Source organism: Ambystoma mexicanum, chromosome 6p (genome assembly GCF_040938575.1).
Source record: "Ambystoma mexicanum isolate Mex_15411 chromosome 6p, UKY_AmexF1_1, whole genome shotgun sequence".
Taxonomy (NCBI): domain Eukaryota; kingdom Metazoa; phylum Chordata; class Amphibia; order Caudata; family Ambystomatidae; genus Ambystoma; species Ambystoma mexicanum.
The window spans coordinates 1,352,505,961-1,352,532,250 of NC_090935.1; the positions used below are offsets into that span (position 1 = coordinate 1,352,505,961).

Sequence of the window (26,290 nt, forward strand, 5' to 3'; positions counted from 1 at the left end):
AGGTCTTCCTGCAAAGCTCGTCTCGGGGTTAGTTTGTGACACTAAGGCAAGGTAAGAAGTCCTCCCTTCCGGAGCTTCTTTTGTCGATTTCAGAAAAAGGAGTTTCAGCATAGCAGCAGAGATTCACTGGGAAGTTCAACATCCATGAGGCTGCAGCAAGCTTTGTTCACGGTTTCTTCATCCGGATGTCCTTTCCAGTGGTCGACTGTCGTCAGTCCAAGAAGCTTTGCCTTTTAAGTGGGTTTCTCCCATTCATGCACAGCCTAGGTGTCACTCACACAGCAGATAACCAGCCAGCACTTGGGTGAATTCAGGCATTCCTAAAGACAAAGGATGGGGGAGTTTTGGTAACCTCCTTCGCTGCCTGCCCTGCCAGACACACTGTAGCCAGAGGTGGGTTTTAGCACTGAACCCCCGCCAAAGGCAAAGCAAACAAAAGGGTAAAACCTGGGTTGGCGCGCAGAGTAAAACCTAAGAAAGACCTCACAAGCAAGAAATGGCAAAAAAAGAAGACTGGGGCCATTTTGACCAAATATTTCGACAAAATGGTCACCCATCGGTGCTACACTGCAGCTGAGGATTCGGCTTGCGCTAGAAAAGCACAATGGTAGGAAAATTAAAACCCTCCCACCGGCCCTTTAAAGTAGTGAGGGTAGCATAAAAAAATGTTACATCAGTAGGTACAAAAAGGGGCTACTGAGTAACAGAGAAAAGGTAAAAAAAGTCAATTTCACTTTACAATTCTTGTGAACTGTAGTTTTCACAATAAAAGGTGTTTAAACCTTAAGAGAAATCTAAAGGATTTCCCTGTGACACTGCACTGAAGTTGCTGTGTGTCAACATGCAATAAGTAGGTGCCTATGGAGTTTGTCAGACTCAAAAACAAAGCAACCCAGAATCCTAATCGGATAAATAGATGAAGGGGTGAGGAAAAGGTTCTCACTCACTCCAGGATAGAAATTAAGTCCTACAGTCCAGCAAAAGAGCAGAGGGTCACTAAGGTTGAAGGTAATTAGCACAGAAATGAGAATTCTCCCTTATAGCCCTTGCCTGCATATCTACACAAATGTGCTGTGTGGAACATCTTCTTTGGTCTAGCTTACCCACCACATTTTACAGGCACTGATAGCGAGTCTGTGCAAAACATGTGAATTTAAGCAGATTTGCAAGCCTCTGAACGTAAACCTTGCTTACCCAGTAAGTCTTTGTGTTTTGTGTCTGCTTAGAATCATAGGACAACACCTAGCCTCCCCACCTGGAAGCTCAAGGTATGCCGCGTCGGAGGAAAAATCAATCTGAGGGTGTTAACGTGAGGGATTATTTAACGTGTAGAGTAGGTATAGAGTAACAGGGACACCCTTTATTGATTTTGAGAAAAACAAAGTGTAATACTCTGAACCAACAATTAGGAGGTGGCCAGTGCAAAGCATTTGCTCCGAAGCAGAGGCAAGTCGGGCGATTACTAGGTAAGTGACAGTCAAAATACACACACTACAAAATTCGGTTCTGGAGTAATGAAATTTGGAATGGATATGGCAGACGCCCCCATCCGGAATGCAGATGAGATGGTGTAAAGTGGCTTCTTGTACTGTTTGCTTATTGGCTGCAAGAGGCCTCCTGCAGCTCTGGCACACAATTCTGCCGAATACCCTCTATTGTTTGTCCTACATGCAAATGTCGAAGTACTCTTACTTCCCTCTGGCATGTGGAAGACCAGGTTCACAAATACTGATTTGCAATTGCTCATTTGAGAAAGCATACAGATACAATTCACTGTTAACCCAAGGGATTGGATACTGAAAGCATGAAATGTTGAGTAGAATGCAGAACCTAATGCAGTCAATCCGCGCACTCCCTATAGTAAGCCTATACTGTTCTTTCATCGACTGACCTTTTTTCGATGGGGTTTTTCCAAAAGCTTTTTCCTGAATAAACTAATAGAACATATAGGGGGTGGTGGTGCATAATTAGGGCTGGTCGGGAAAACAAACAATAGGGGATGTGGCGACCACCCCCTCCCCCCCACCACCACATAATAAAAATCGGGGTTTCAAACAAAACATTTCAGAAAAAACTGTCCTTCGATGAAAGAACATAGAACCATAGTAAGTACTGACAAGAATGGAACATTTGTTGTCTTGCTCCACCATTCAGCATTTGACTGCTGTTTTATATTTTGGCAGGAGTTCCAAGGACGAAAGCAAGAAACCAGAGGCCAAAAAAATAGACAGAAAAAAAGGTTGGTTGCTCAAACATATTGGCCCTTCTTTCTGCTGAGAACAAAGTTGGGTGTTCCAAGAATGTGTGCGCTCTATTGTTTGGGGTGTCAAAATTACAAAAGGTTTGATGTATCCTAAAATATAGTACTAGTTCATGAGATTGGTGGACAATTGTTTATTTATTGTAAATGTGGTTTTCTGAATCTTATATTTTATACATAAATGTTAATCAAAAAAAGGAAAGCTGTCCTTAGGGTGTTGTCCCAGACTCCCATAGTTTTGCAGACCGGAATGCCAGTGATCGCTAGACTGCTTCTAAAATGCACAAAGACAATTGCACTTGAAACCCACCTGGAAACCATGCAAAAGACCTTGGCTTTGACGGTTTTTAACACACTTCAGGTGACAGAACCAAACAAACTACCAACCTATTTGAAAACCTGGGAATAGGGAATTAGCAGGATGTGGAATAGTTTAAAATAATAGACATTAACATCCAAATAAAGCAAAAGCATTTGAGCAATGCGGTAGACTAGGTAAACTGGTCCGGTTCACGGGTAGAATATTTGTGGGCATGGAATCTGTCAACGGGCCATGCAAGATAGTGAGCAGGGATTTGCAATGCTATCTTGGTTTCTAGTAGGTATACACAGTGATAAAGGCAAGAAAAACCTGAGGAGCTGGGCGCTGCCAGTGCTAATAATTGGGGATTGGTAAGTTTTTGGGGAAGGGGTAGAGAATGTGGGTAGGCTTTGCACCGTGGCAGTCCTTCGTGATCGGTACCAGGTAACTCTCTTGAGTGAGAGTAATCATTAGGTTCACTCTGACCCATATGCTGGATGATGGAAGTTAAAAGGACCAGGGATGTCGTCCCAGTTGATGTGTTCTCAAATCTTTCCCTGCTATTCTTTTTGTCACCATCTTTGTGAGCCTTAAAAAGATTTGCACATTGCTTGTTGCACAGCCCGTTATTCAAAAATCCTTGTATTGCTCTCAATTTATGCATGTGTATCCTGTTGATTGTCCTAAGCTATGACTCTGAGTTGAGTACCTGAAAGCTTTGCTTCTCTTGATCTGGTTTACCAATGGTTCTCCAGCATGGGGTCTGGCATGGATTCACATGCTCATGAATATTCCCCGATGTCCGGCCGGGAATCCTTGGTAAAAGAAAAACTGGTTTCACTTTCACTTACAAACTGTATTTCTCCTCTAAACCATTCACTGTACTGAGTTATACTGCCCCCAGCCAATGACTGCCCTCTCCCTAAACCCCTCCTCTGGCTGTCTAGTTTTTCTCTGTGAGCTATTCTACAGTTTTCATGCTTTCTTTGAGAAAGTCCTATTTTTGTAAAAACGGAGCCCTTGTGATCTTTCTCTCCATCGCCCGGCAAGCAGGGATCCTTTGTCTGTGCATTTCAGATGAGGAGGGAAGTTCGCTTTTTGAGATCTGCTCCAGCTGCAGACTACGGAACGTGTTTGTGGCGGACAAACCCCTTCAATGCCTCTGTCTTGTCCCAGACCACAAAGAAGGGGATTGCGAGATCTGCCTCGGGTTCTCCAAGAGAATGATGAATCATCACAGTAGACTGGCGGCGTGGCTAAGCATCGAGGCCTGTGCCAGTAGCAGGGTCATGCCTCACCCAGGCCCTACCGGTCTGAGGATCGGGCTTCTAAGTCCTTTAAGGGCGCTCCATCCATGGGGGCCGAAGACCAGGCCAAGCACTGCTAGTCTGTTTCCGTCAGGGTCGCTGCGCAAGCGGGTCCCGCTATGGGCATGGGGCGATCAACCTCATCTGCCTCCATCTCTAGCCATCGATCATGCTCCTACTCAAACAGGAAATCTACCAACCCGGCTAAGCTGTGGGAGAAACCAGAGAAGCCTAGGATGGAAGAAAAGGCAGCAGATCTGCATAAGAAGAGTCAGGCGGCCCAGGAAAAAATAATAGTCGACGATTGAGATAGGGTGGCAGCCGCTCTCTTGGAAGGCCAAAGGGGCTGACCCTCTGACGGAAGTTCCCCCCTGCGCCCTTGGTGACCCTACCCCTGAGGTGGAAGGCCTTGGCAGGGGCGGTGGCAAAGACACCGGAAAAGAGGAGGCTGTCTCTGAGCTCGGCTGAGACCACTCAGGGTGCAAGAAAGAGAGGGGGGGGGGGGCAATGAGGTCTCAGGCCAGCCGCAGGCCGTGCCCCAAGACATGGAGGTTTCTTCCTCAGACGAGGAGGACCAGGAGTCAGTACACACGATCCTCGAGTACATGGAGGACGACGGCGGAAACGCTGAGGGTGACTGCACTGGGCCTAGTAGGCCTATTGCCCTGATTCCGCCGAGAGATGTTTCTCTGGACATCATTCTATCCTGCACATGTTGGTGTCGGAAATCCAGAAAAGGATTCTGCAGGCATCCGGCCCCGGATCAGCCTCCTGCTAAAAAGCAAGCGCCATCCAACGCCGCTGCATCAACCTCCACACCCGCACCTGGTGCCCTCCCCCCTGGGGACCCGGATACGGGGACAGCCACAGCGTCGACATCACCATGGCAGACCAATCGCCGCAGCCAAGGGCATCCCCACCGGATGAGATGGGGTCATTTCATGCCATGGTCACCAGGGCTTCCAAGCTCTTCCAACTGTCTACCGAGGAGACCGAAAAAGAAGGCTTCCTATACCAGAGGCGCAAGGCCAAGTAGAAGACCATCATGGCGGTGATCCTTCTGGACGACGTGTTGGAAGAAACCCTGGCCCTGTTGAAGAATCCCACCACGGCCCCAGCCAAGCGAGATAGGCTAGAGAAAAAGTACTGGGTGCCAGAGTACGCTCCCAAGTGCCTACGGTCGCAACGGTTGCCAGACTCTGTGTAGGCGGCTGCAAGGTAGAGATCATCTAATCCTTCGTCATCGTCCTCAGTCCCTTCCGGACAGCGAGGGGGAAGAAGTTGGACGCCATGGGTAGGAAGGTCATCTACTTCGCGGCAACGACCATCACTTAGGCCTGAATGACCCTTCAGACAAACAGGCCCTGCAAATAGTAAACTCCCTCAACGCATTAGGACTAACGCAAAAGGTGAACTCTCCCACCCACATCAAGGGTAGAACCCTGGACTGGGTAGCCGACCATAACTGCATAGCGACCATTACCTCGATTTCTCCCTTTTCTTGGACTGACCATTACCTTGTGTCCTTGACACTCTCTACTACCAGACAGAAAGTCATAGTTCCACAAGTTGCACCACCCTGCCTAACCAGATTAAAAAAGAATATAACAGTGGATAGTGTTATCCCTAATATTCTACCCACCCTAAATTCTCTGCCAGACAGCCTGTACCCAAGCACCTTGGTGCAAGAATATAACAAGATCATGCTCTCCACCTTGGACAAAGTCGCCCCTCTCAAACTGAGCCAGTAAAGCTAAACTACACCTCAACAAGTGGTTCACTACACAACTAAAGGACCTGCGACTATTAAAAAGAAAATGCGAAACTGACTGGCGCCTCTGCCCCTCCCATCAGAATAAAAAGAAGCTAGCATCCACTGCATCATACTATAAAAAAGAAATCTGCCAGGCAAAAAAACTCCTACAATGAACGCATAGCTAATTCCAACTCTAGTATGAAAGAATTATTCACAATCCTAAAAGAACTAGAGTCCCCTATCTCTCCACCCGATATCTGCATTAAAGATAAGAACTTGTGCTCAGAGATACAACAAGCACTAACTAACAAAATCAATACTCTCCAAACTAAAATAAAAAATAAGAAAGACTCTGAACTTATCTCAACCAACTCACTATTACCCTCTACCAAATGCTAATATCCCCGATCCAAACATCACGTTTTGTTTCACTAAAACAATGATCCTTGAAGTAGAAAAAACTATCCTTTCTCTCAAACCGTCTAATTGTAAAGGAGATATCTGCCCAGCGCACATCATAATAGAGGCTGCAAGAGACCTCTCCCCTTTCATCTCCAACCTGATTAATGCTTCCTTTGCCTCCGGCACCGTCCCAGCCAATCTCAAACAATCAGGGGTGCTCCCGCTCCTCAAGAAGCAAACTCTAGACCCGCTACCAATTACCGCCCTATCACACCGGTACAATTTTTACTCAATATTCTGGATAAAATTGCATATTTGCAGATCAAAAATATCTCGAACAGCACAAACTCCTAGGGGTCCGACAATCAGGATTCCGACCACTACACGGGTCGGAACTGCACTGATCGATCTGAAGACTCGGATCGATGAGTTGAGAGATCAAGGAAAAACAGCATTATTACTGCTACTTGATCTCGACCTGGTCGATCATAAGGTCCTCTGTAAGCATCTTGATTCAGCAGCCCATTTCTCAATGGGCGCTGTTAAGTGTATAGAATCATTCTTGAGTGACAGAACTAGCAGAGTATTCTCACCATCTGCAGCTGCGGATCCCACCCCTACCATGTGCGGGGTCCCTCAGGGTTCTTGTGTGTGTCCCCCACTCTCTACAATATATTCACCAAGCCATTGTTAGACTATCTGGACCTTCTGGGTGTCACCAACACTAACTACGTAGATGACACTCAGATTCTCCTCTCACTTTCTGGGGATCATGGTAAGGAATAGAATCTATCATCATTCAGGCATGGATGGCCACTCACGGCCTATGCCTGAATGACGACAAGACAGAGTTGATAATCCTCGGCTCCCCCTCCAACATTTCCAAACTAGGCCATGAATATGCCTCCTTCAACATTGACGGCAACAACACTAGTGTCTCCAAGGAGGTAAAAACACTTGGTTTCTACCTTGACGCAACTATGTCCTTTACTAAACAACTAAATTATCTGGCCTCTACCACAGCCTACACATGTAAACTGATTAGAGCAGGTAGGCCCTTCCTTTCTAATGACAGCTGCCTTTATATTGGCTAGAGCATGAATTCTATCAAGACTAGACTACTGCAACGCCCTCTATAGTAGTGCTAAAAAAACCATTATCCAAAAACTCCAAATATTACAACATAATGCCTTTAGAGCTGCACTAGGCATTTAAAAGAGTGCACATCTCCGCAATCAGATGCCATCACAAATGGCGATCTACCCACAACAAAATACAACTAAAAATCGCCTCCCTGACACACAAAGCACTACACAATGTCGCACCGAGCTACCTAATTGACAGAATATCTAGAAGAACTTCCAGCAGACTGTTTACAACCATCAACACTAATTGCTTGGTAGTACCGAGATTCAAATCCTCTAAGATTGGCAGCAGCAGTTTCCCTGTGAAGGCTGCTAAACTTTGGAACTCCCTGCCACACCAGTTAAGAGCTGACCTCCCCTACTCCTTCAGAAAGAACCTCACCACCCCCCCTTAATCTGACTGAGAATTAGTCTCCTTTGAAACTTTGGTACGTTAGTACGATTTGCGGCTAGATTGTAAATCTTGAACATCCTTACGTACTAAGATGTAAATAACTCTGCCTCTCTACGCAACTTGTTTTGTATAATGCATATTGTATTATTTCTTGTGTATTGTGACTATTCGTATATTGCCTGTACATTATGTAACATATGTAAGCTTCGCATATCCTCGCTGTGCCCTGCTACTCCCAGATCTGGTGCGCCTTATAAATTCAATAAACAAACAAGGTGGCCAACATGCTCCTGGCCAGGTACGACCGGGAACTGTGGTACAAACGGGCCTCAATTCTGCAGTTCCTGCCCGATGACAAGAGGGCAGAGGAGATCGCACTCCTCCGGGAGGGGGAGGTGACTTTGGACCATGCCATCACGGTGGCCCTGGACATCGCCATCCCTGGTTCTAGATAGATGGGAACGCGGTCTACCTCCGTTGTAGTGGCTGGCTGAAGGCCACACATTTCCACCAGGAGGTCCAGACAAGGGTACTGGTCATGCCCTTCGGGGATCACCTCTTTGGAAAGGCCGTCGACTAGTCCTTGCAGGCCATCAAGACTGAGACGGCGTGTGCCCTGGTTACTCCAACAGCACAGCTCTTCCTTTCACCCCTCGGAGGAAAGTTGTGCAGATCGACAAGAGGTTTAGTGTAGACCCCTTGTCTGACTGTCAGCCCTCCGGGTCCTAGACCAGGGAGGCCTACAGGGGCCGTTCCAAGGCTTTTGGTGGAGGTGGTCCTCGCCGTTGTCGCTCCCAGGGCGGAACAGAGCTGCTGAAGCAGGACTGAACCGGCCATGGCGTCAGGGCCCCCACCCATGCACCCTAATAGGAGGCCGGCTGACTGGATTAGTCAGCGAGCGGGAGAAGATCTCCACCGACAGATGGGTGCTGGACGCTCTCGCCCACGGACATACCCTGGAGTTTCAGCAAAAGTGTCCTCTGATCCCTCCGGTGACCCGGCAGGAGCAGCACATCCTTCGGCTCCTGCAGGCGGTACGGGCCATGTGTTAGGCAAAGTTTGTATGCAGTACCCTTTGGGTGCACTACAACAATTGACTACAGGTATAGGAAACCCATCCTTTGGTATAAGCTTGTACTACACAGTTTTGGTAGCGTGTTGAGCAGCCAGGCGTATCTCAAGAGGGGTCAATGTGAGCTGTAGGGGAGTTGCACAGATTCACAGTGACAAGTGTTCAAATAAATTCTTATGCACAAGGTTTCTTGAATAAACAATTATTAATTTATCAGTCAGTTAGAATAAGCCTTCTTCAGAGGTGAGCAATATAATAGTAACACTCAAATACACTTCAAAACATACACTTAATATTCTAAATCCGTATAATACCCCTTTGGGATGTCCCACACACACAACCTACATCATCGGGTGACTTCAATTGCTAGGGTGCTGGGGACATTAATATAGCAATGTTTCATTTAGAATCATGTAGGCATAAGTCAAAGGGAAAGGTAGTTAGAACATACAAGAGACCGCAAAGTTTCTTAAGCAGGCAAATACTTTCAGATCCTCCAATAAGAGTCATTCAGTGAAAAAGGTAAGCCAAAGTCAATAAACAAAAGTCTATATGAGCTGAAGTACTTCTTTGCAGGTAAGTAGGAGAAAGTCTTTGCACAATGTTTTAGAAGACTTTGAAGAAAAGAAGAATAAAATGGGCCACAAGCTGTTCGACTTGTGAATAGTAGAAGATGCAAGCAACTCTACAATGAGAGGTAAGTTCTCTCAGACTTTACAGTACCTTTGTATTGAAGAAAAAGTGCAGCTGATGACTGCTGTTCCTGTGCAGCTCTGCAGATCGCACTGTTCCTGGGCCTCAGTCGTGGGCACAACATGGAGGACTTCTGGGCACTCCTGCACTGCAATGGAACGGTCACCGCTCACAACCGGAAATCTTTCAAACAAGTGGCACTACAGTGTTTTAGCTCCTCAGGACTACCGCAAATAGCAACACCGCGGTTTCTGGCTGTCGAGATGACCTTTCCTTGCTTCCGGGGTACCACTCTCTGAGGGGGTCAGGCTCGGTCAGTCCTGCTTCCTGGGAGACCGGAGGATCTTCTTGGAGCTCTTGGCCACCTTAAATGCAACGCACACAATCTTGTGTTCCTCTCCCTGGCTATACGGTTTCCAGCAGCAACTCTGTGGAAATTCAACCAGCTCCGAGAAGGATTTCAAGGTGGCTTACTTTGGAGTTGATTAGTCCCACCAACTCAAGGGGAGAAGACGTCCTTGCAGGGGCTTCTCTGTCAGTACAAATTTGGAGTTTAAGCACAGCAGCAGGGCTTCACCGGACAAACCAACGGCCCAGGAGTTGCAGCAGGCGTCCTCTTCAAGTTCTTAGATTCCTTTGTCCAGTGGTCGACTCTGCCTTCTGAGCCAAAAGCCTTGCCTTTTATTCAGTTCTCTCCCATTCATTCCAGCCGAGCTGTCAGTCACCCAGCAGGGTGGCTGTCCTTGCCGGATAGTCAGCCGGCCAATCACTACAGAGTGCATTTGGGTCTCCTAGGAGACTAAGCACAGGGCGTTTCGGGCACCGCTCTCCCTTCCTGCCCACCCTGGAGCCAGAGGTAGGCTTCACTGGTGACTCTCGCCAAAGGCAAAGCGAACAATGGGACCAAACCTGGTTAGGTGCACAGAGTAAATCTCAAGAAGGACCTTTCTACAAAGAAATGGCAAAAAAGACGACCAGGGCCATTTTGGCAAAAATGGCACCCTTGGGTGCTTTACTGCAGCTGCGAACGCAGCCCACGGTAAATACACACCACGGTAGTTAAAACTAAACCAATTCCACCAGCCATTCAGTGAGGAAAGGGTACCCTAAAAATGTTATGTGAGAAGTTAAAACAAAAGGGGATACTAGGTAATCCCTCCAGCACCCTATTGTAAGGTAGTGTGTGCTGGTTCTAGAAAGTAACAAATGTAAGTAAAGTCAATTTCACTTTACTGCTCTGGGAAACAGTAGTATATCCCAGGTATTTAAACCTTTTGGAAATCAGAAAGACTTCCCTCTGTCACTGCACCGAAGGTGCTGTGTGACACAATGTAAAAGATGATACCCATGGAGTTTGTCAGACTCCAAAACCAAAAGAAACTGAGTTCAAAACCACATTAAAATACACTCGAGTGGGGGTGGGTGGAGAAGGGTCTCTCTCTCTCTCTCTCCAGATTAAAAAAATCAAGTCCTCAAAATCCTGCAAAGTTGCTGGGGGTCTCTAAGGTGGATGGAATTAGAACATTTCCGAGAATTCTCCCTAATGGCATGCTAAAAAAAGGGGCGATGGTTAGTTCCAAGCTGACTCCAGCGCTCCGTAGTCTACTCCAGATGCTTCTTAGTCAAAAAGACTGTGGGCTGGAGGCCCATTCTAGACCTACGGCGTCTCAAGTACCTGAAAAATTCACGATCGTCATGTTGCAGCACATGCTTGGCCCACTGGAGGAAGGAGACTTCTTGACGTTGCTGGATCTTGAGGACTCGTACTTCCACGTCCCCATTCACCGGATACGTCTAAAGTTCCTACGCTTTGTAGTGCAGGGGAGACACTACTAATTCAAGGCTCTCCCTTTCGGCCAACAGTCAGCACCCAGGGTGTTCACAAAGTGCCTGGCACCAGTGGCAGCCCTTCTAAATCTACGAGGGATACATGTGTGGCCATACTTGGACTGTCTCATCCAGGCCAATTCAAGGGAGGTAGCCATCAAAGACGACCGTCCAGCTGCTGACAGATCTGGAGTTCTCCATCAATTATCCATATTCCTGCTTGACGCCATCACCAAACGCACTGTTCCTAGGAGCCAGGCTCAACACGCTCTCTTGCCTAGCGTCGCCCTCTGAGGAGAGGATAGCGGTAGTGCTGGGAAAAGTTCAACACTTGTTGTCACTGAGGACCGCCATGGTGAAGACCATCAAGTCGCTGCTCGGCATGATGTTGTCTTGTATCTACCTTATCCAGCTATGCAGGTTGCGGATGCAACCTCTTCAGGAGTTACTGGACGCTATTTGGATTCAAGTGTCCGGAAGCTTTGCGGACAAGATCCCTCTCGACGAGGAGTTCTGTCTGGCAATAAGGTGGCGGGCCATACACGCCAACAACGCCCGGGGCACAGGGTTTAAAACCCCTTCTCTCCCCCATACTAGGAGACAGCCACCACACACGCTTCCCTGGAGAGCTGGGGAGCCCACACTGGACGTCTGCACGCCAGAGGCCTGTGGCTGCCAGAGGAGAAGAATCTCCACATCAATAGCCGGGAGCTGCGGCAGTGTTCTGGGCCCTCAAGTCATTCCTTCCGTGCCTGAATGTTAATGTTAAAGGACATTTGTACTGCACACTATCACCACCTCTCAGCCAACAACTGTGTTACTCTAGCCAGAGCACTCATACTGTCTAAGCTAGACTATTGTAATATCCTTTCTGATGTTTGTTAATCTGCTTAGAATCACATGCTGTGCATAGGTCCGACATCCAGTGGTCACTGCGGAGTATTGCATTTTGTTTTTCGTAGTCGAAAAGGGGACGTCGACAAGGCGTGTCTGTAACACTATCCCTATAGTGACGTGCGTTGTACCCACAATCCCTCACGCGTCGAGGTCCCTCAGATTGTTTTTTTCCGCCCAGTTTCTGGTCGCCTTTCGCGGAGCTCCTAGAGAGACATTGCTATACTTGCCACGGACCTCGGTCCTTTTGTCATAACTTAATATACTGATAACGATCCCTCCCCCTCGACGTTAGCTGTGAAGCTGTTTCTCCGCCGAACTGATTTTCGACGGAGAGGAAGAGCGGAGGAGATCCTTCGGCGCTGCCGAACACGTGGCCTGGCCTCGACGGCCAACTTACAGTAGGGAGAGTGGGGGTTAGAACTTTGTCTCTTCTCTTTGAGAATGTCTTTCTTTCTCCTTTCTTTCCCTTGGGGTTGTTATCGCCAGCTATTATTGCCTCAGCTATGGAGAGGACACCATTTAAGTTTTGCCCACGCTGCAGGGGCAAATATACTTGGAAAGATAAGCACAAGCTCTGTAATCGTTGCTTACCCCTCGATCACATAGAGAACAGCTGCGCAGCCTGCAAGCTCTTAAAACCCAGGACTCTTAAAGAACGTAGGGTTAAGAGGTGGGCGGACTACGCGATGTCGAAGTCAGTTTCCTCACCCGCTGCCGCTGTTACTGAAAGTGACGAGGAGTGCGATAACTCGACGTCCGTTACGGAAGTCATGAACCCCCAGAAGGAGCGCTCCCGCTCCTCGTCCGTCCCCGGCCCCGACGGGCTCGGCTCACGCCCTGCTTATGGGGATGAACACCCCGGCGACAAGGACGCACACAAACCCCATGAGGCTAAACACACTACCCACGGCTCTTCTTCGTCGAGAACGAAGGATCCATCAGCGCCGAAGGGGACGCAGGGCACTCCGGCGTCTACCGCAGACCGTAAAGGTCACAAGCCCCACCCGCAAACGCAGCCGCGACCAGCGATTGGGCTTCCATCTAACACGGGCGCTACCCCAAAAACATCCGACGCAACGCTCTATAGAGCGACCGTCGAGGTACAACGCGCAACGTCGACACCAGAGCCCTCGACGGACAAAATCGTGGTCGAGAGCCTAGCGAGAATTGTCGCCGAAGACAAACGTACGCGGACGACAGAACAAACGTCGAATACCGCGTCGAAAAAACATAAAAGTAGCCAGGAACTCCCCCTTTCTCCAAAGGACGCTTCCGAACTACCTGAAGGCTTTTCAGAAGGAGACGGGAACCTCTCGTCGACGTTGTGGGAGCGTTCGAAACAATTCGAAGGCGAAAACACTAATTTCCCCCCTCTAGACTATTCAGGGGTACCCCATGAGACCCTTGAAAGACTCCATTCTTGCATGGAGAAAATGGAAAGGTTTCTAGGAAACCAAGACCCACCCACTCACAAAAGACAAAGAGAATGGCCACAGGATGACCTTAGAGTCAAGATTCCTAGGCTGGTTGACCTCACTGAGGAGGAGCAATACCTCCAAGAAGATGAGTGTTTGGGTGGAGAAGAAGAGGTAGAACTTGAGAATGAGGGGTTCGAAGAAGATCCTTACACCACTGCTACAGGATTTGAAGAGGATACAGCTACCTCGCAGCCTTGGCAATCCCCATCAGTACATTCAGACCCTGATGCCTTTCTCCCTTCTCCTCTCAAGGATTCACATGGGAACTCCTCTCCCATAGATGACCAACCTTCCCTCAATGCACTATTGCGCAAGGCAGCAGCGCATTTTGAGATTGATACAGGGGAAACTCTTCCTGACATTGACTTTGTAGAAAAAGTCATCAAAGAAAAAGCCCCTGTTAGCCAATCTATTCCACTTCTGGCTTCTATTAAAAGAAGAATTTCTCCTTCCCTTACTAACCCAGCTTTAGTAAGAGGGGTCAACCCTAGAATAGAAAAGCTCTTCAGCCCTTCATCCTCTGACCCTTTATACATCAGAGGACACTCTATTCCGGACTCCCTTGTGGTTACCAACACAAGAAAAAGAGCAGGGGTGCCACTATCCACTAGTGAAGCACCTCCAGACAAAGAAGGCAAAAAACTCTACGCACTGGGGAAGAGAATCACGACCTCCGCCGCCTTCTCTACTAGAATTGCTAATAACTCACTTTTAGCTAGCTACGCAGATGCACAGTGGAACAAGCTGCGCAGCGAAGCAGAGGAAGCACCTGAACCTCTGCGTTCTCGCCTGCTAGCTATAATATCAGAGGGCACACTGGTAAACCAGGGCATCGTTAAAAACTCCCTAGATGCCGCTGAGACGGCTGGCCGCTCCCTAGTGCAGGCAATACTTCTCAAGCGCCACGTTTGGCTACGCAATTCAGGTTTTAAGCCCGAAACCCAAGCCTCCCTCATAAATAAACCCATTGAACAGACGCATCTGTTTGGGAAAGCAGTAGATGAGGCCCTAGAACATGCTAAAAAAGAGTTTGATACCATCAAGACTCTTGATCAAATTTCTAGGCCCCCTAACAGGCGAGGCTATGGTAATAAACGCTCCTTTCGTGGCCAAAGACAGCAGCAGAACCAACAACAACAATATTACTCTGGCTCCAACTGGCCCACTAACCAGGGTAACACCCAGTTCAGTCAAAGAGGCCAACGCCGTGGCAAAGGAAGAGGTCGTGGCTCCAGCCCCAGAGGTTCCACGCCCAATACCAGCAAATGACCCGAAAATTCGGGTCCCCTCCCATGCATCACCGGTCGGGGGCCGGCTAACATCGTTCCTTTCAGCATGGGAGGGAATCACGTCAGACCGTTGGGTATTATCCACCATAGCCCACGGATACTGCATCGAGTTCAACGGTTCCCCGAAGTACAAACGCCCACGGAACCGACGCATGACACCGCAACACCTCTCCATTCTTCTTCAAGAGGTGGAACAACTACTGAAGAAAGAAGCTATAGAGCCCGTCCCTCTATCACAGGTAACGGAAGGTATTTATTCAGTGTACTTCCTTGTACCCAAAAAGGACTTAACCATGCGCCCTGTATTAGATCTGCGCCCAGCGAACATATTTGTCAAACCCCAAAAGTTTCGTATGGTGACCTTACAGGAGGTAATCCCACTGTTATCACGAGGGGATTACATGACAACACTGGACATGAAAGATGCATACTTTCATATTTTAATGTTGACATCGCACAGAAAATACCTCAGGTTCAAAATAGAGGACAAACACTACCAGTTCAGAGTACTACCCTTCGGGATAGCATCTGCACCAAGGGTATTCACGAAAGTACTGGCAGTGGCAGCGGCCCACCTGCGCAGATTATCCATCCCGGTATACCCTTACCTCGACGACTGGCTCATAACAGGGGATTCTTACGAAACATGCTTCTCCAATACCCAAAAGACCGTAGACCTTTTGTCCCAACTGGGCTTCTCCATCAACGAAAAGAAGTCCAGCTTAGACCCCAGCCAAACCAAACAATTCCTAGGGGCTCTAATTCGAACAAAGGACGGCCTCGTATTCCCCTCCAACGAGAGGGTCCAAAACATGCTGTTTCAAATTCCCCATTATGTAACAGGCCGAGAGGTGACGGTACGCAAAGCAATGCGCTTGCTAGGGATGATGGCGTCATGTATTTATTTGGTACCTCACGCGCGCCTGCGCATGCGCCCAATGCAAGAGTGGCTCTACAGCCAGTGGTGTCAGGCCAGCGGACAATGGGACGATCTAGTGGTGGTCTCGCAGGCCTTGGTTCTCTCGCTACGGTGGTGGACAAAAGAAAACCTGTTATTAGGGAAAACTTTTGCCACACCCGCAGTGGAAGCCACTCTAACCACAGACGCATCCCTTACAGGATGGGGGGCTCACCTATCCCATCAGACGGCCCACGGAGTTTGGACTCCGAGCTTAGCATCCAAGCATATAAACCTGCTGGAACTACTAGCGGTGTTCAAAGCACTGAAAGCCTTTCAGAAACAGCTACAAGAAAAGACAGTGATGGTCCTCACAGACAGCACCACAGCCATGTACTACCTCAACAAGCAAGGAGGCACTCACTCTCCAGGACTGTCCAAACTGTCCCAGAATATATGGAAGTGGGCTCTCGGACACAACATGTTCCTACTGTCACAACATGTACCAGGGGAACTCAATCTTCTAGCAGACAAACTCAGCAGAGACTTCCCCCTGCCCGGAGAGTACGAATGGCAATTACACAAAGACATCGTCTTAGACGTCTTCACTCAATGGGGTTTCCCGGAAATAGACCTGTTCGCAACTCTGGAAAACTCACAATGCCAAAGTTACGCCTCCAGGTACCCCCAGAATCAGTCCAAGGGGAACGATCTGTCGATTCTATGGTCAGGGAAATTTGTTTACGCCTTTCCCCCGACTCCCCTTCTCAACAAAGTGGTGCACAAGATGCATCAGGAGCAGGTTACAAAGATGCTAGTGGCCCCAATGTGGGCCCGGCAGCCATGGTTCGCTCACTTGATGGAGATGTCCCTATCTCCTCCAGTGAAACTTCCCTGCCCGTACAACATGCTGTCACAAGACAAGGGCAGAACACTGCATCCATGCCCTCAGACCATGAACTTAGCAGCCTGGCTCCTGAGATCATAGAATTTGGACATTTACAACTCCCACAGAGATGTATGGACATCCTCAGGGAAGCCAGAAAACCTAATACTCGACACTGCTATTCTAGCAAATGGAAAAGATTCGTTATCTGGTGTAGACGTACTAGCATCAACCCAGTTGACTGCTCTCCTACTGACATTATTCTATACTTGACCCATTTACTGGATTCAGGTTTAGTGTTCAATTCCATTAAAGTCCACCTAGCGGCACTTTCTGCATACACCACTTCCCAACTTAAAGTGTCGTGGTGGAAGATACCAGTTATCAAAGCCTTCATGGAGGGGGTAAAGAGGATACACCCTCCGATAGCTAACCCAGCTCCCGGATGGGACTTAAATGTGGTACTTTCCAGACTCATGGGCCCTCCCTTTGAACCCATGCACAAGGCAACTCTTAAAGATATCACCCTTAAGACTGCTTTCCTAATAGCTATCACCTCCATTAGGAGAGTAAGTGAACTACAGGCTCTTTCTGTACTAGACCCCTTCGTAACAGTTCACAAAGATAAGGTGGTTCTACGCACACACCCAAGGTTTGCACCTAAAATAATCTCGAAATTTCATGTAAACCAAACTATAGAACTACCAACGTTCTTTCAAAACCCTTCCAGCTCGGGAGAAAAAAGTCTGCATACACTAGATGTACGCAGAGCTGTCATGTTCTACATGGAAAGAACCAGACCACTGAGAAAGACTAATCAGTTCTTTGTCTCGGTGGCAGCAGGAAGAGAAGGAGATGCGGTCTCAAAATCCACTATATCTAGATGGATTGTTCAATGCATCACTCTCTGTTTCTCTCTTGCTAAGAGAGAACTACCCTTCAAGCCAAGAGCACATTCCACTCGAGGCACGGGGGCTTCCATAGCATTCATTGCAAATGTTCCCCTTGAGTCCATCTGCAAAGCGGCAACCTGGAGTTCTGTGCACACATTTACAAAACACTACTGTCTAGATGCACACTCTAGATCTGATTCCCAGGTTGGGCAGGCAGTATTAAGACATCTTTTCTCTACTGTTCCTTCTCATAACCCACCGCCAACTCCGGGTACTGCTCGCTAGTCTATGCACAGCATGTGATTCTAAGCAGATTAACAAACATCAGAAGACAATGCATTACTTACCGTAAAAGCATTTCTGATGGTTGTATCTGCTTAGATTCACATGCGCCCACCCTTCCTCCCCGCTCGGATGGAAGGAACATAGACATCCTTTTATATATATTTCTCTCTTTTCTGTACTCACGGCTAAAAGGCTCCCTCAGGGCAGAAAAATACAAACAGAGGGACCTCGACGCGTGAGGGATTGTGGGTACAACGCACGTCACTATAGGGATAGTGTTACAGACACGCCTTGTCGACGTCCCCTTTTCGACTACGAAAAACAAAATGCAATACTCCGCAGTGACCACTGGATGTCGGACCTATGCACAGCATGTGAATCTAAGCAGATACAACCATCAGAAATGCTTTTACGGTAAGTAATGCATTGTCATTCCTTGGCACTTCCAAAGCCAACATAGCCAAACTTCCACTCATGCAGAACAAAGCCCTCAGAGCAGCTCTAGGCATTAAAAAATCCGAACATATCTCTAACACCAGAAGAGGCCACCACTGGCTCCCCATCCAAGCCAGAATTCTATTTAAAACCCTGAGCATCACCCACAAATGCAGGGCTAACAAAGCTCCCAAATACCTCAGCAACACAGTCATGATGAAGCCCCAGACCAGACTCCTCGGGTCCAACAAAAACGCATACCTTGAAACCCCCAGATACAAAAGAGAGAAAGCAGTGGGTAGTAGCTTCAAAACTCTGGCCCCCAGACATTGGAATGTGCTACCTTCCCACATTATGAATGAAACCTCCTTCCCTAAATTCAAAAGCTTTTTGAAGACTTGGCTCTTCAATAAGTTCTAACTGAACCAGAGCACTAATCCCCTCCAATTAACTCTTAATACCTGACTGCTTTGTATATTATTGATTCCTGACTGCTGTGTATATTATTGTATATTATTGATTGCTATTCCTGTGGACCCCTGTGTTCTTTCTAAGATTGCATTCTCCCATTGTCTGTAACTATGCCGTGATACCCCCGGGTCTGGGCGTATAACAAATGTAATAAAATAAAAATAAAAAATAAACCACCGGAGTGGTCCCCTGGCACTCTGGCGGCTCTGAAAGAGGGAGGGAAAGTGAGTTAGTGGGAGGAGGCTGGAAAAGTGCAAGAGTGCAGTGATGTGCTGTTGGCAGCCTCAGCCCGGTGGGTCCGTCGGCTGGGCCTGGGGTGTATGCGGCCGGTAGTCATTGTATACTGATGTGCGAGTCTGTGTCTTTATTGTTTTGTTGTTGCAGTGTAGTGAAGTTTGTGCGGTTTGTTGTGCTTGAGGTTTGTGGTTGTTTGGTTTGGAGTTTGAGAGGTGTATGCAGAGGAGGAAATTGTTAGTGGAATTGGTTAGTTGGCATTTCTATCCTGAATTGACCAGTTAGGCCCGCGTAATCTCACCCGATGGGGTGCTTGGGCACCTGTGCCTCCGAAGGTCCGTGCCCGTTTTGCATTCGAGTCCCCTTGAACATCTCGCGGTCTCCTCCGCCCGCTCCGTCAACAACCTTGCATGTTCCTCACCCCCACCCACATGGCTGGTGCACCTGCCAGTGTCCATACCTCAGTTAGTGTAGTGATTGGTATCTCGCCAGTTCCACAACCCAGTGGTACCTAGTTGTAGCTAAACAGGTGGTTGGGGATGGGAATGATTGGCTGGGGTTGTTGCCTCTGTCTCCATGGGTCTCGCATGTGAACCACTCTGTCTGGCGTCACCCCTCCTGGTGCCCTGAGTGCTTCTAAGTCGGTTCTGGGAGCTTGTCAATGTCCTTTCCTGTTTAGTCATTTTGTCTTACTGTTTCGGTTTTAGTCTCTGGTATTGAAGAGCCAGGTTTTTAGTAATTTTCTGAATTTAAGGTGATCTTTGGTGTTCCTTATTTCTTTTGGGATGCTGTTCCAGGTTTTTGCGGCTAAGTGGTACAAGGCAGTTCCTGAGTTTTTTCTTTATGTAAGATTTTAGTTCCAGGCGGATTTTGTTGGTTGACCTGAGGGGTCTCTTTGGCTTGTAGATTGTTATTTTCTTTTGTAGGAATTCTGCTCCTTGTCCGCAGATTGCCCTGTGCGTTATGCACATTGTTTTGAAGGTGATAGTGTTTTACTGGGAGCCAGTATAGTGTTTTTAGGGCAGGGGTGATGTGGTCTCTTCTGGATAGTTTGAGGAGTAGTCTTCCTGCTGCGTTTTGGATCCGTTGTAGCTTCTTCAGTAGGTATTCCGAGGTAGAGGCTGTTTGCATAGTCGATTCTTGACATGATGAGGGCGACGATAGTGAGTGTTTTGTGTGTGAAGGAGAGGAAAGGTAGCATTTTTCTTGCTGTGTGGAGGAGGAAGAAGCATTTGCGTTTATTTGCGGTTCTAAGGTTAGGGTGTTGTTCATCACGACTCCCAGATTTTTTACTACCTTAGACGGTGATGGTGCGGTTCCCATTTCCATTGGCCACGGGATTGCGGTTTCCTTCTCTTGGTCTTTGGATATGATCATGATTTCTGTTTTTCCTGGGTTGATTTTCAGGTTGTTGGCATTCGTCCAGTTCAAGACTTCTTTTAGACAGTCGGTTATGTTTGAATGATTGGCTTGGGTGTCTTTGATTTTGTAGATGATTTGAGTATCGTCTGCGTAGTTGTAGCATGTGATGTTGTGTTTCTTGAAGATTCTGATAACTGGGATTTGGTAGATGTTGAAGTACAGTGGTGATAGTGAGAATCCTTGTGGCACTCCACAGTCGTTAACTTGTAGGGTGGATTTGAAGGGTTTAATCCAAACGGTTTCTGTTCTGTCTGCTAGGAATGATTAAGTCCAGCGTAGCGCTGTGTTTGTTATGCCTATGTCTTCTAGTCTTTTGGTTAGGGTGTCATGGCTAACTGTGTCGAAGGCTGCGGAGAGGTCGAGCAGAATAAGGGCTGATGTTGTGTTGGAGTCTGCGTTTGTTTTTAGGTTGTCCCAGATGGATAGTAGTGCTGTTTCTGTACCTCTTGTGGGTCTGAAGCCGACTTGAGCTTGGTCTAGCAGGTGGTGTTTTTCAACGTATTCTTGGGTTAGTTTGTATACATAGGTTTTTGGGAGTTTTGCCGGGTAGGGGATGTTAGAGATTAGTCTGTAGCTGTAGAGGTCATCTACGTCGCCACTTGTGTTTTTCAGAAGTGGTTTGATGTAAGCTGATTTGAAGATCCTTGGTGCGGTTCCTGTTGCTAGTGATAGATTTAGAAGGTTTTTGTAGGAGTCTGCTGGTGTTCCTTGTGCGAGGATTGATTTGTAGATGTCCGGGGGATAGGGATCCATCGGTGAACCTGCTTTCTTGCTGTGTTTTACCAGCATTGCGAATGCCTCTGCTGATATTTCAGGAAAGTTATTGAGTTTGTGCTGCGGTTCTGAGATAGGTTAGTTTGGTTGTATGTTGCTGTTGGTTGGCCTCTGTTGGATGGTTTATCGGATTTCATTGATTTTTTTTTTTTTTTTTTTTTGTGGTCTGCAAGGTCATTGCAGAGTTTCTCCAAGGGGGTTGGGGTATTGTCACAGCCTGGTGGGTTTCTCATTTCTTTAATGATGAACATTTATTTTTGTGTGTTGGTGGCCTTTGTGATTGTGTAGTCATAGTGCCTTCTCTTTGCCTATTGAATTTCCTTCTTGTATGCACGGATTTGCTTCCGGAACAGTGTTTTTTTTTTTGTCTGGGTTGTAATCTTTCTCCATTCAAGTTCCATCCTTTTGTTTTCCTTTTTCATGGTGCTTAATAGTGGGGTAAACCATTTAGCCATTGCTCTTTTTTTTGATGGCGTAAATGGTTTTTCCGGGCTATCTTGCCAATTGTATCTGCAATCCATTTGTGTAATATCTCTGCCTGCCCGTCTAGATCAGCTAGCTCTAGTTCTGTTGTTGATGGTTTGGTTAACTCCAGTTGTTCAACTTGGTTGCTTTCTTTGACATCTTTCCAGTTTCTTTTTGTGGTGGTTGAGAGTTTAGGGGGTTGGATGCAAACTTGTGTAGGCAGAGTGATTACAAATGGGATGATGAGATGGTCGCTCCAGAGTATTTGTATTGGTGGTGCCGTGGTGATGAGTTTTTCCTCTGCGAAAATTGCATCCAGAGTGTGCCCTGCCGAGCGTTGCCCCTTTTACTAGTTGTAGTTTCATGGTGGTGAGTTGTTCAGTCAGTGAGTTTTGGAAGTTGGCATGATTTTCTTCGAACCAGATGTTGAAGTCCCCCAGGATGATTAGGTGTTTGTGGTTGATGGCTATGTTGGTGATGGCTTTTATGAAGTTGTCGACGAAGGATGCATCATAAATTAGAGGTCTGTAGACAGGATGAATGGGATGTTTGTTTTTGGGCTCGCTGTTCAGTGTATGACCATGGATTTGCAGTTGAGGATGTTGAGTGGTTCGTCTGTTCTTATTTTTAGGTGTTCTTTGAATGCTATTGCGACGCCGCCTCCTCTTTTTTTTTTTTTCCTGTTTATTTGAAGGCATTTGAAGTTTGCTGGAAGGCAGCTTTGGAGTGTGATTTTGTAGTTGTCGTCCAGCCAAGTTTCTGTGATGAATAGGATGTCAATACCATTGTTATTGAGTAGGTCGAAGATCTCTGTAGAGTGTTTTGACATGGATCTTGCATTAATTAGAGTGCAGTGGAGTTTGGAGGTGTAGTTTAGTTAGGCTTTTCTGGTTAGGGTCGGTGGTGAGGATCGTAGAGGATAACACCACTACAATGGTCTACATCAGGAAGCCTGGGGGGGGGGGCACCCTGTTAGGCAAAGTTTGCATGCAGTACCCGCTGGGACCACTACACACAACTATGGCTATAGGTGTATGCAAAACAACCTTTGGTATAAGTCTGTACCACACATGTTTTTGGTAGCGAGCTGAGCAGCCAGGCTTCCCTCAAGAGGGAATGTGAGCTTGTAAGGGTGTTACACAAATGTCTACAATGACGAGTATTCAGATAGACACTTATACTGAAGGTTTCTTGGTAAAACAATTATTAATTTATTACACAATCATTTATAAAGCATTCACTAAAGGAGGCAACCAATATCGCACAAAAATTATACTACAATACTGATTACTAAGCAGTTGAGATCCTTTGAGGTAGGAGCAAAATAGCATTGAAGTAGGAGTAAAAAGGCATAAGTTAATAAAACTAATATTAGTTACTCTAAAACAGTGCAAATAGTTTGAGTTCCCCAAAGGAGTTGATTCAATGCAATAGGCAGGCCAAAGTCTTCGATGCAATCCGGTTGCTGTTCTTCAAGCACACAAGCTGGTGTCCTTCCCCCTGGTTAATCCTAACCAGCTCTGAGAATGGTATCCAGGTGGCTTAGAAGTTGATTGGTCCCACCAACTCAAAGGAAGAAGTCGTCCTTGAAGGGGCTTCTCTGTCGAGATGAACTTGGCGAATCGGGCCTGCAGCAGGGCTCCACCGGGCAAACCAACGGTCCAGTAGTTGCAGCAGACGTCCTCTTCCAGCTCGTCTTTGGTTCTTTTGTTCCAGTCGTCGACTCTGCCTTTCAGTCCGAGACTCGCCTTTTTAAACAGTTTACTCCCATCCATTCCAGTTTAGCTGCCACTCACCCAGCAGGGTGGCTGTGCTTGCCAGACAGTCAGCCAGCCAATCACGCCAGAGTGCATTTGGGTCTCCTAGGAGAGTAAGCACATGGAGTTTCGGGCACCTCCCTCACTTCCTGTCCACCCCAGACACTCAGGCGCCAGAGGTGGTCTTCAGTCCTGAAGCCCGCTAAAGGCATAGAAACAAAGGGACCAAACCTGGTTTGGCGCACAGAGACAGCCTCTAGAAGGACCTTTGCAAAAAGAAGACCGGGACCCGTTTAAACAAAGGGGGCTTAGGCGCCATCTTGAAAAATATGGCTCCCGCAATTTTTAGCTACCGGTGTTCGCTGTCAGGAAAAATCATGGTAGTTTGTTGTAAAACCACTGCCACCAGCCATTTCAATAGGAACGGGTAGCATTTGACTGCTACATGAGTTTCTAGACATGGGGAATACAAGGTAACCTCTCCAGCACTCTATTGTATGAAAGTTTGTGCTGGATCTAGGAATTTAAAGACTAGTAAAGTCATTTTAACCTTATATTCTCTGGCAAACAGTAGTTTATCCCAGAGAATGTATTTAAACCTTGGGACAGCCTAAAAGGCTTCCCTGTGTCACTGCACTGAGGGTGCTCTGTAACACGCACGAAAAGATGCCTATGAAGTTGTCTAAAACTCCATAATCAAAGGAAACAAACAAAGAAAACAAACTGAATTAAATTACAAACCCCAAAGGTTAGCAAAAGAGCTAAAGGGGTTTAAGGTAGAGGGAATTAGCACATTTATGAGAATTCTCCCTAACAGGGCTCCAGGCAGATTAACAAGCGGGTAAAGCCCCCTATAAGCTGGCACAATTCTGTATAGTGACCTAAAGGGACAGCCCACCCTTGGTATAGGCCTTCAACTGGTGGTCAGCACCTAGGGCATTTAGGCAGGGACTGGAACAGAAAGAGAAGTCGACATTTTAATTAATAGGAAAAATATTCGAAATATCTAAATATTAAACAAATCCCTACACCAGCACTCTGCTTTAAAGTTGGACTTTCTAGCACATGAGATTATCATGTGTGCACTTGCATTATTTTTAATCGGCCATAGCCATAGAGGATAAGAAGCATTTTCTAACTACATCCAATTTTAGCAACAGTTACCTTGACCATACATTGCAGGGATAACTATTAACACTATCTCAAAAAGTAGCTATAACGTTAAAAATGCATTCACCATTGGAAACATGCAGTGCATGACTTTCAAATTTATTAAAAATTAAAGGCAAGTTTATTTTTTATTTTTTTTATTTTTTCTTTGGCGGGAGTCCCCTGGACTCCGCACCCCGGCTCAAGTCTGTCTGTGAAGGCAGGAAGCACGGGAGGAGTCAAACTCCACAGCCCAATCCCAGTGGGGGGCTGGCTGTCCAGATTGGACAACCAGACTGCCCCTTGTTGTAAAATGCAGGGCGAGAATGCAGAGCTTGTGCTGTAGGTCCTGTTAAATACTTTGAACCTGGAAGCTGAAGACCAGTTGGCCACTGGAACCAAAATGGAAGAGGATGATGGAAAAGCAGCTGAGATGATTTCCAGCGACCGGGGAGCCTGCTGTGTAACCAGAGCCTGCTGAAGCCCTTCCTTCCATTCGACCTTCGGACTCCGAAAATGACGACCCTGACCGAGAGCCTGGTGAGACCCACTAGACTCAAGAAGACTTGCATTTTGAGCCATCCATGTCATGCTGCAACCTTGCAGAGCTGCAAAACCCCAATACCCTGGGACCTTGAGCGGTTGTGCGGTCTTCCAAATCTCGCTGGAACTTAGTGGGCTTCCTGCTGAATCTCCAGCGGCGGGAATCAAGTCCGAAAAGTCCCCTCGCCAGAGTGCAGGACTCTTGCAACGACAAGAATCCGACCAGCGATATTTTGTCTTCTGTGCTCTGTAAAAGACCCCAAATCCACAGATCCTCATGAAGCCGCGAGGAAAACCTTGCCTAGGGCCTTCCCCGGTGATCCCTGTAGCAATGTCCCTTCCATGGTCATGTTTTCAGTCACCACAAGGCATCCACCGACCAGGTTCTGCAGCCAAAAATCTGAAGTTCTCTTGCTGCAATATCTTCTGTGCTGAGGTACTGTGCTTGCTTGGGTATTTACTTCTCTTAAGTATCTTGTGATTCCTGTGTAGTTCTGGGGTGTTTTGTGTTGGGAGGCCTCATCCATTTCACCCAGTACCACTGCTGGAATCCTCCTAGGGTGTCTTCTGTGAAGCCCCTGGACCCTCAACTAACTCTACTCACCTGTTTGAACAGTCTTCCTAAGGAACTCTGACTTTTGCTACTTAAAACCCTATCCTGACACTGCTTGTTAGACACTAGACCCTAGCACCCTTCCCCCCCCCCCCTTCTGCCACTCAGAACACTCATGCTCCAAGAATAAGTGTAAGACTTTATAGGGCGCTGTTGCGCGACATGCAAAATGGCTGCAGCCTTAAAATGCTCAGTCAAAGGACCCAACATATGGAACAATATCCTGCACTCTGAGTAGTTGCCAACTGGGAACTTGATGTTGCATCGAAGATGAACACCCACTGAACCCGGGGGTGCCACTGCGGTCCTGCGGGACCCCATAGATCCCGAGTTATCCACATAAGTCCCCGGGCCCACTGCATGGTGAGACCGAAACACGGCTGGAAGCCCATCCCCCCAGCGGCTGTTGCCTTGGCGTCGAACTGGCCTGAGCCCGCCTGGCGCTGGGAATACCCGCCACCAGGAGTAAACAGCTTCCACATCGTCCCCCTCCTGGGACGGGACTTTAACCCTGCTGAATCACCCAAACCCTATCAGGGTGTGCTGAGGGCGACTGTGGTGCCCAGACTGCTATGCAACACTTCAGAACTGTCTCATCCCGCGCCTTGGCCGAGGTGCGCCCGGCACGCCTTGTGCTCCTCCTA

General features: G+C 47.5%; 1 protein-coding gene across 7 annotated transcripts in view; it reads left to right on the forward strand.

Moving 5' to 3' along the window:
- Window positions 1-26,290, forward strand: part of PSIP1 (PC4 and SRSF1 interacting protein 1) — an 828,776-nt gene that overhangs the window by 510,600 nt on the left and 291,886 nt on the right. For all 7 annotated transcript variants that reach the window (XM_069626044.1, XM_069626047.1, XM_069626045.1 and 4 more), the window contains one exon: window positions 2,184-2,239. In XM_069626044.1, the coding sequence (XP_069482145.1) occupies window positions 2,184-2,239 (56 nt within the window). The remainder of the gene's footprint in view (window positions 1-2,183; window positions 2,240-26,290) is intronic.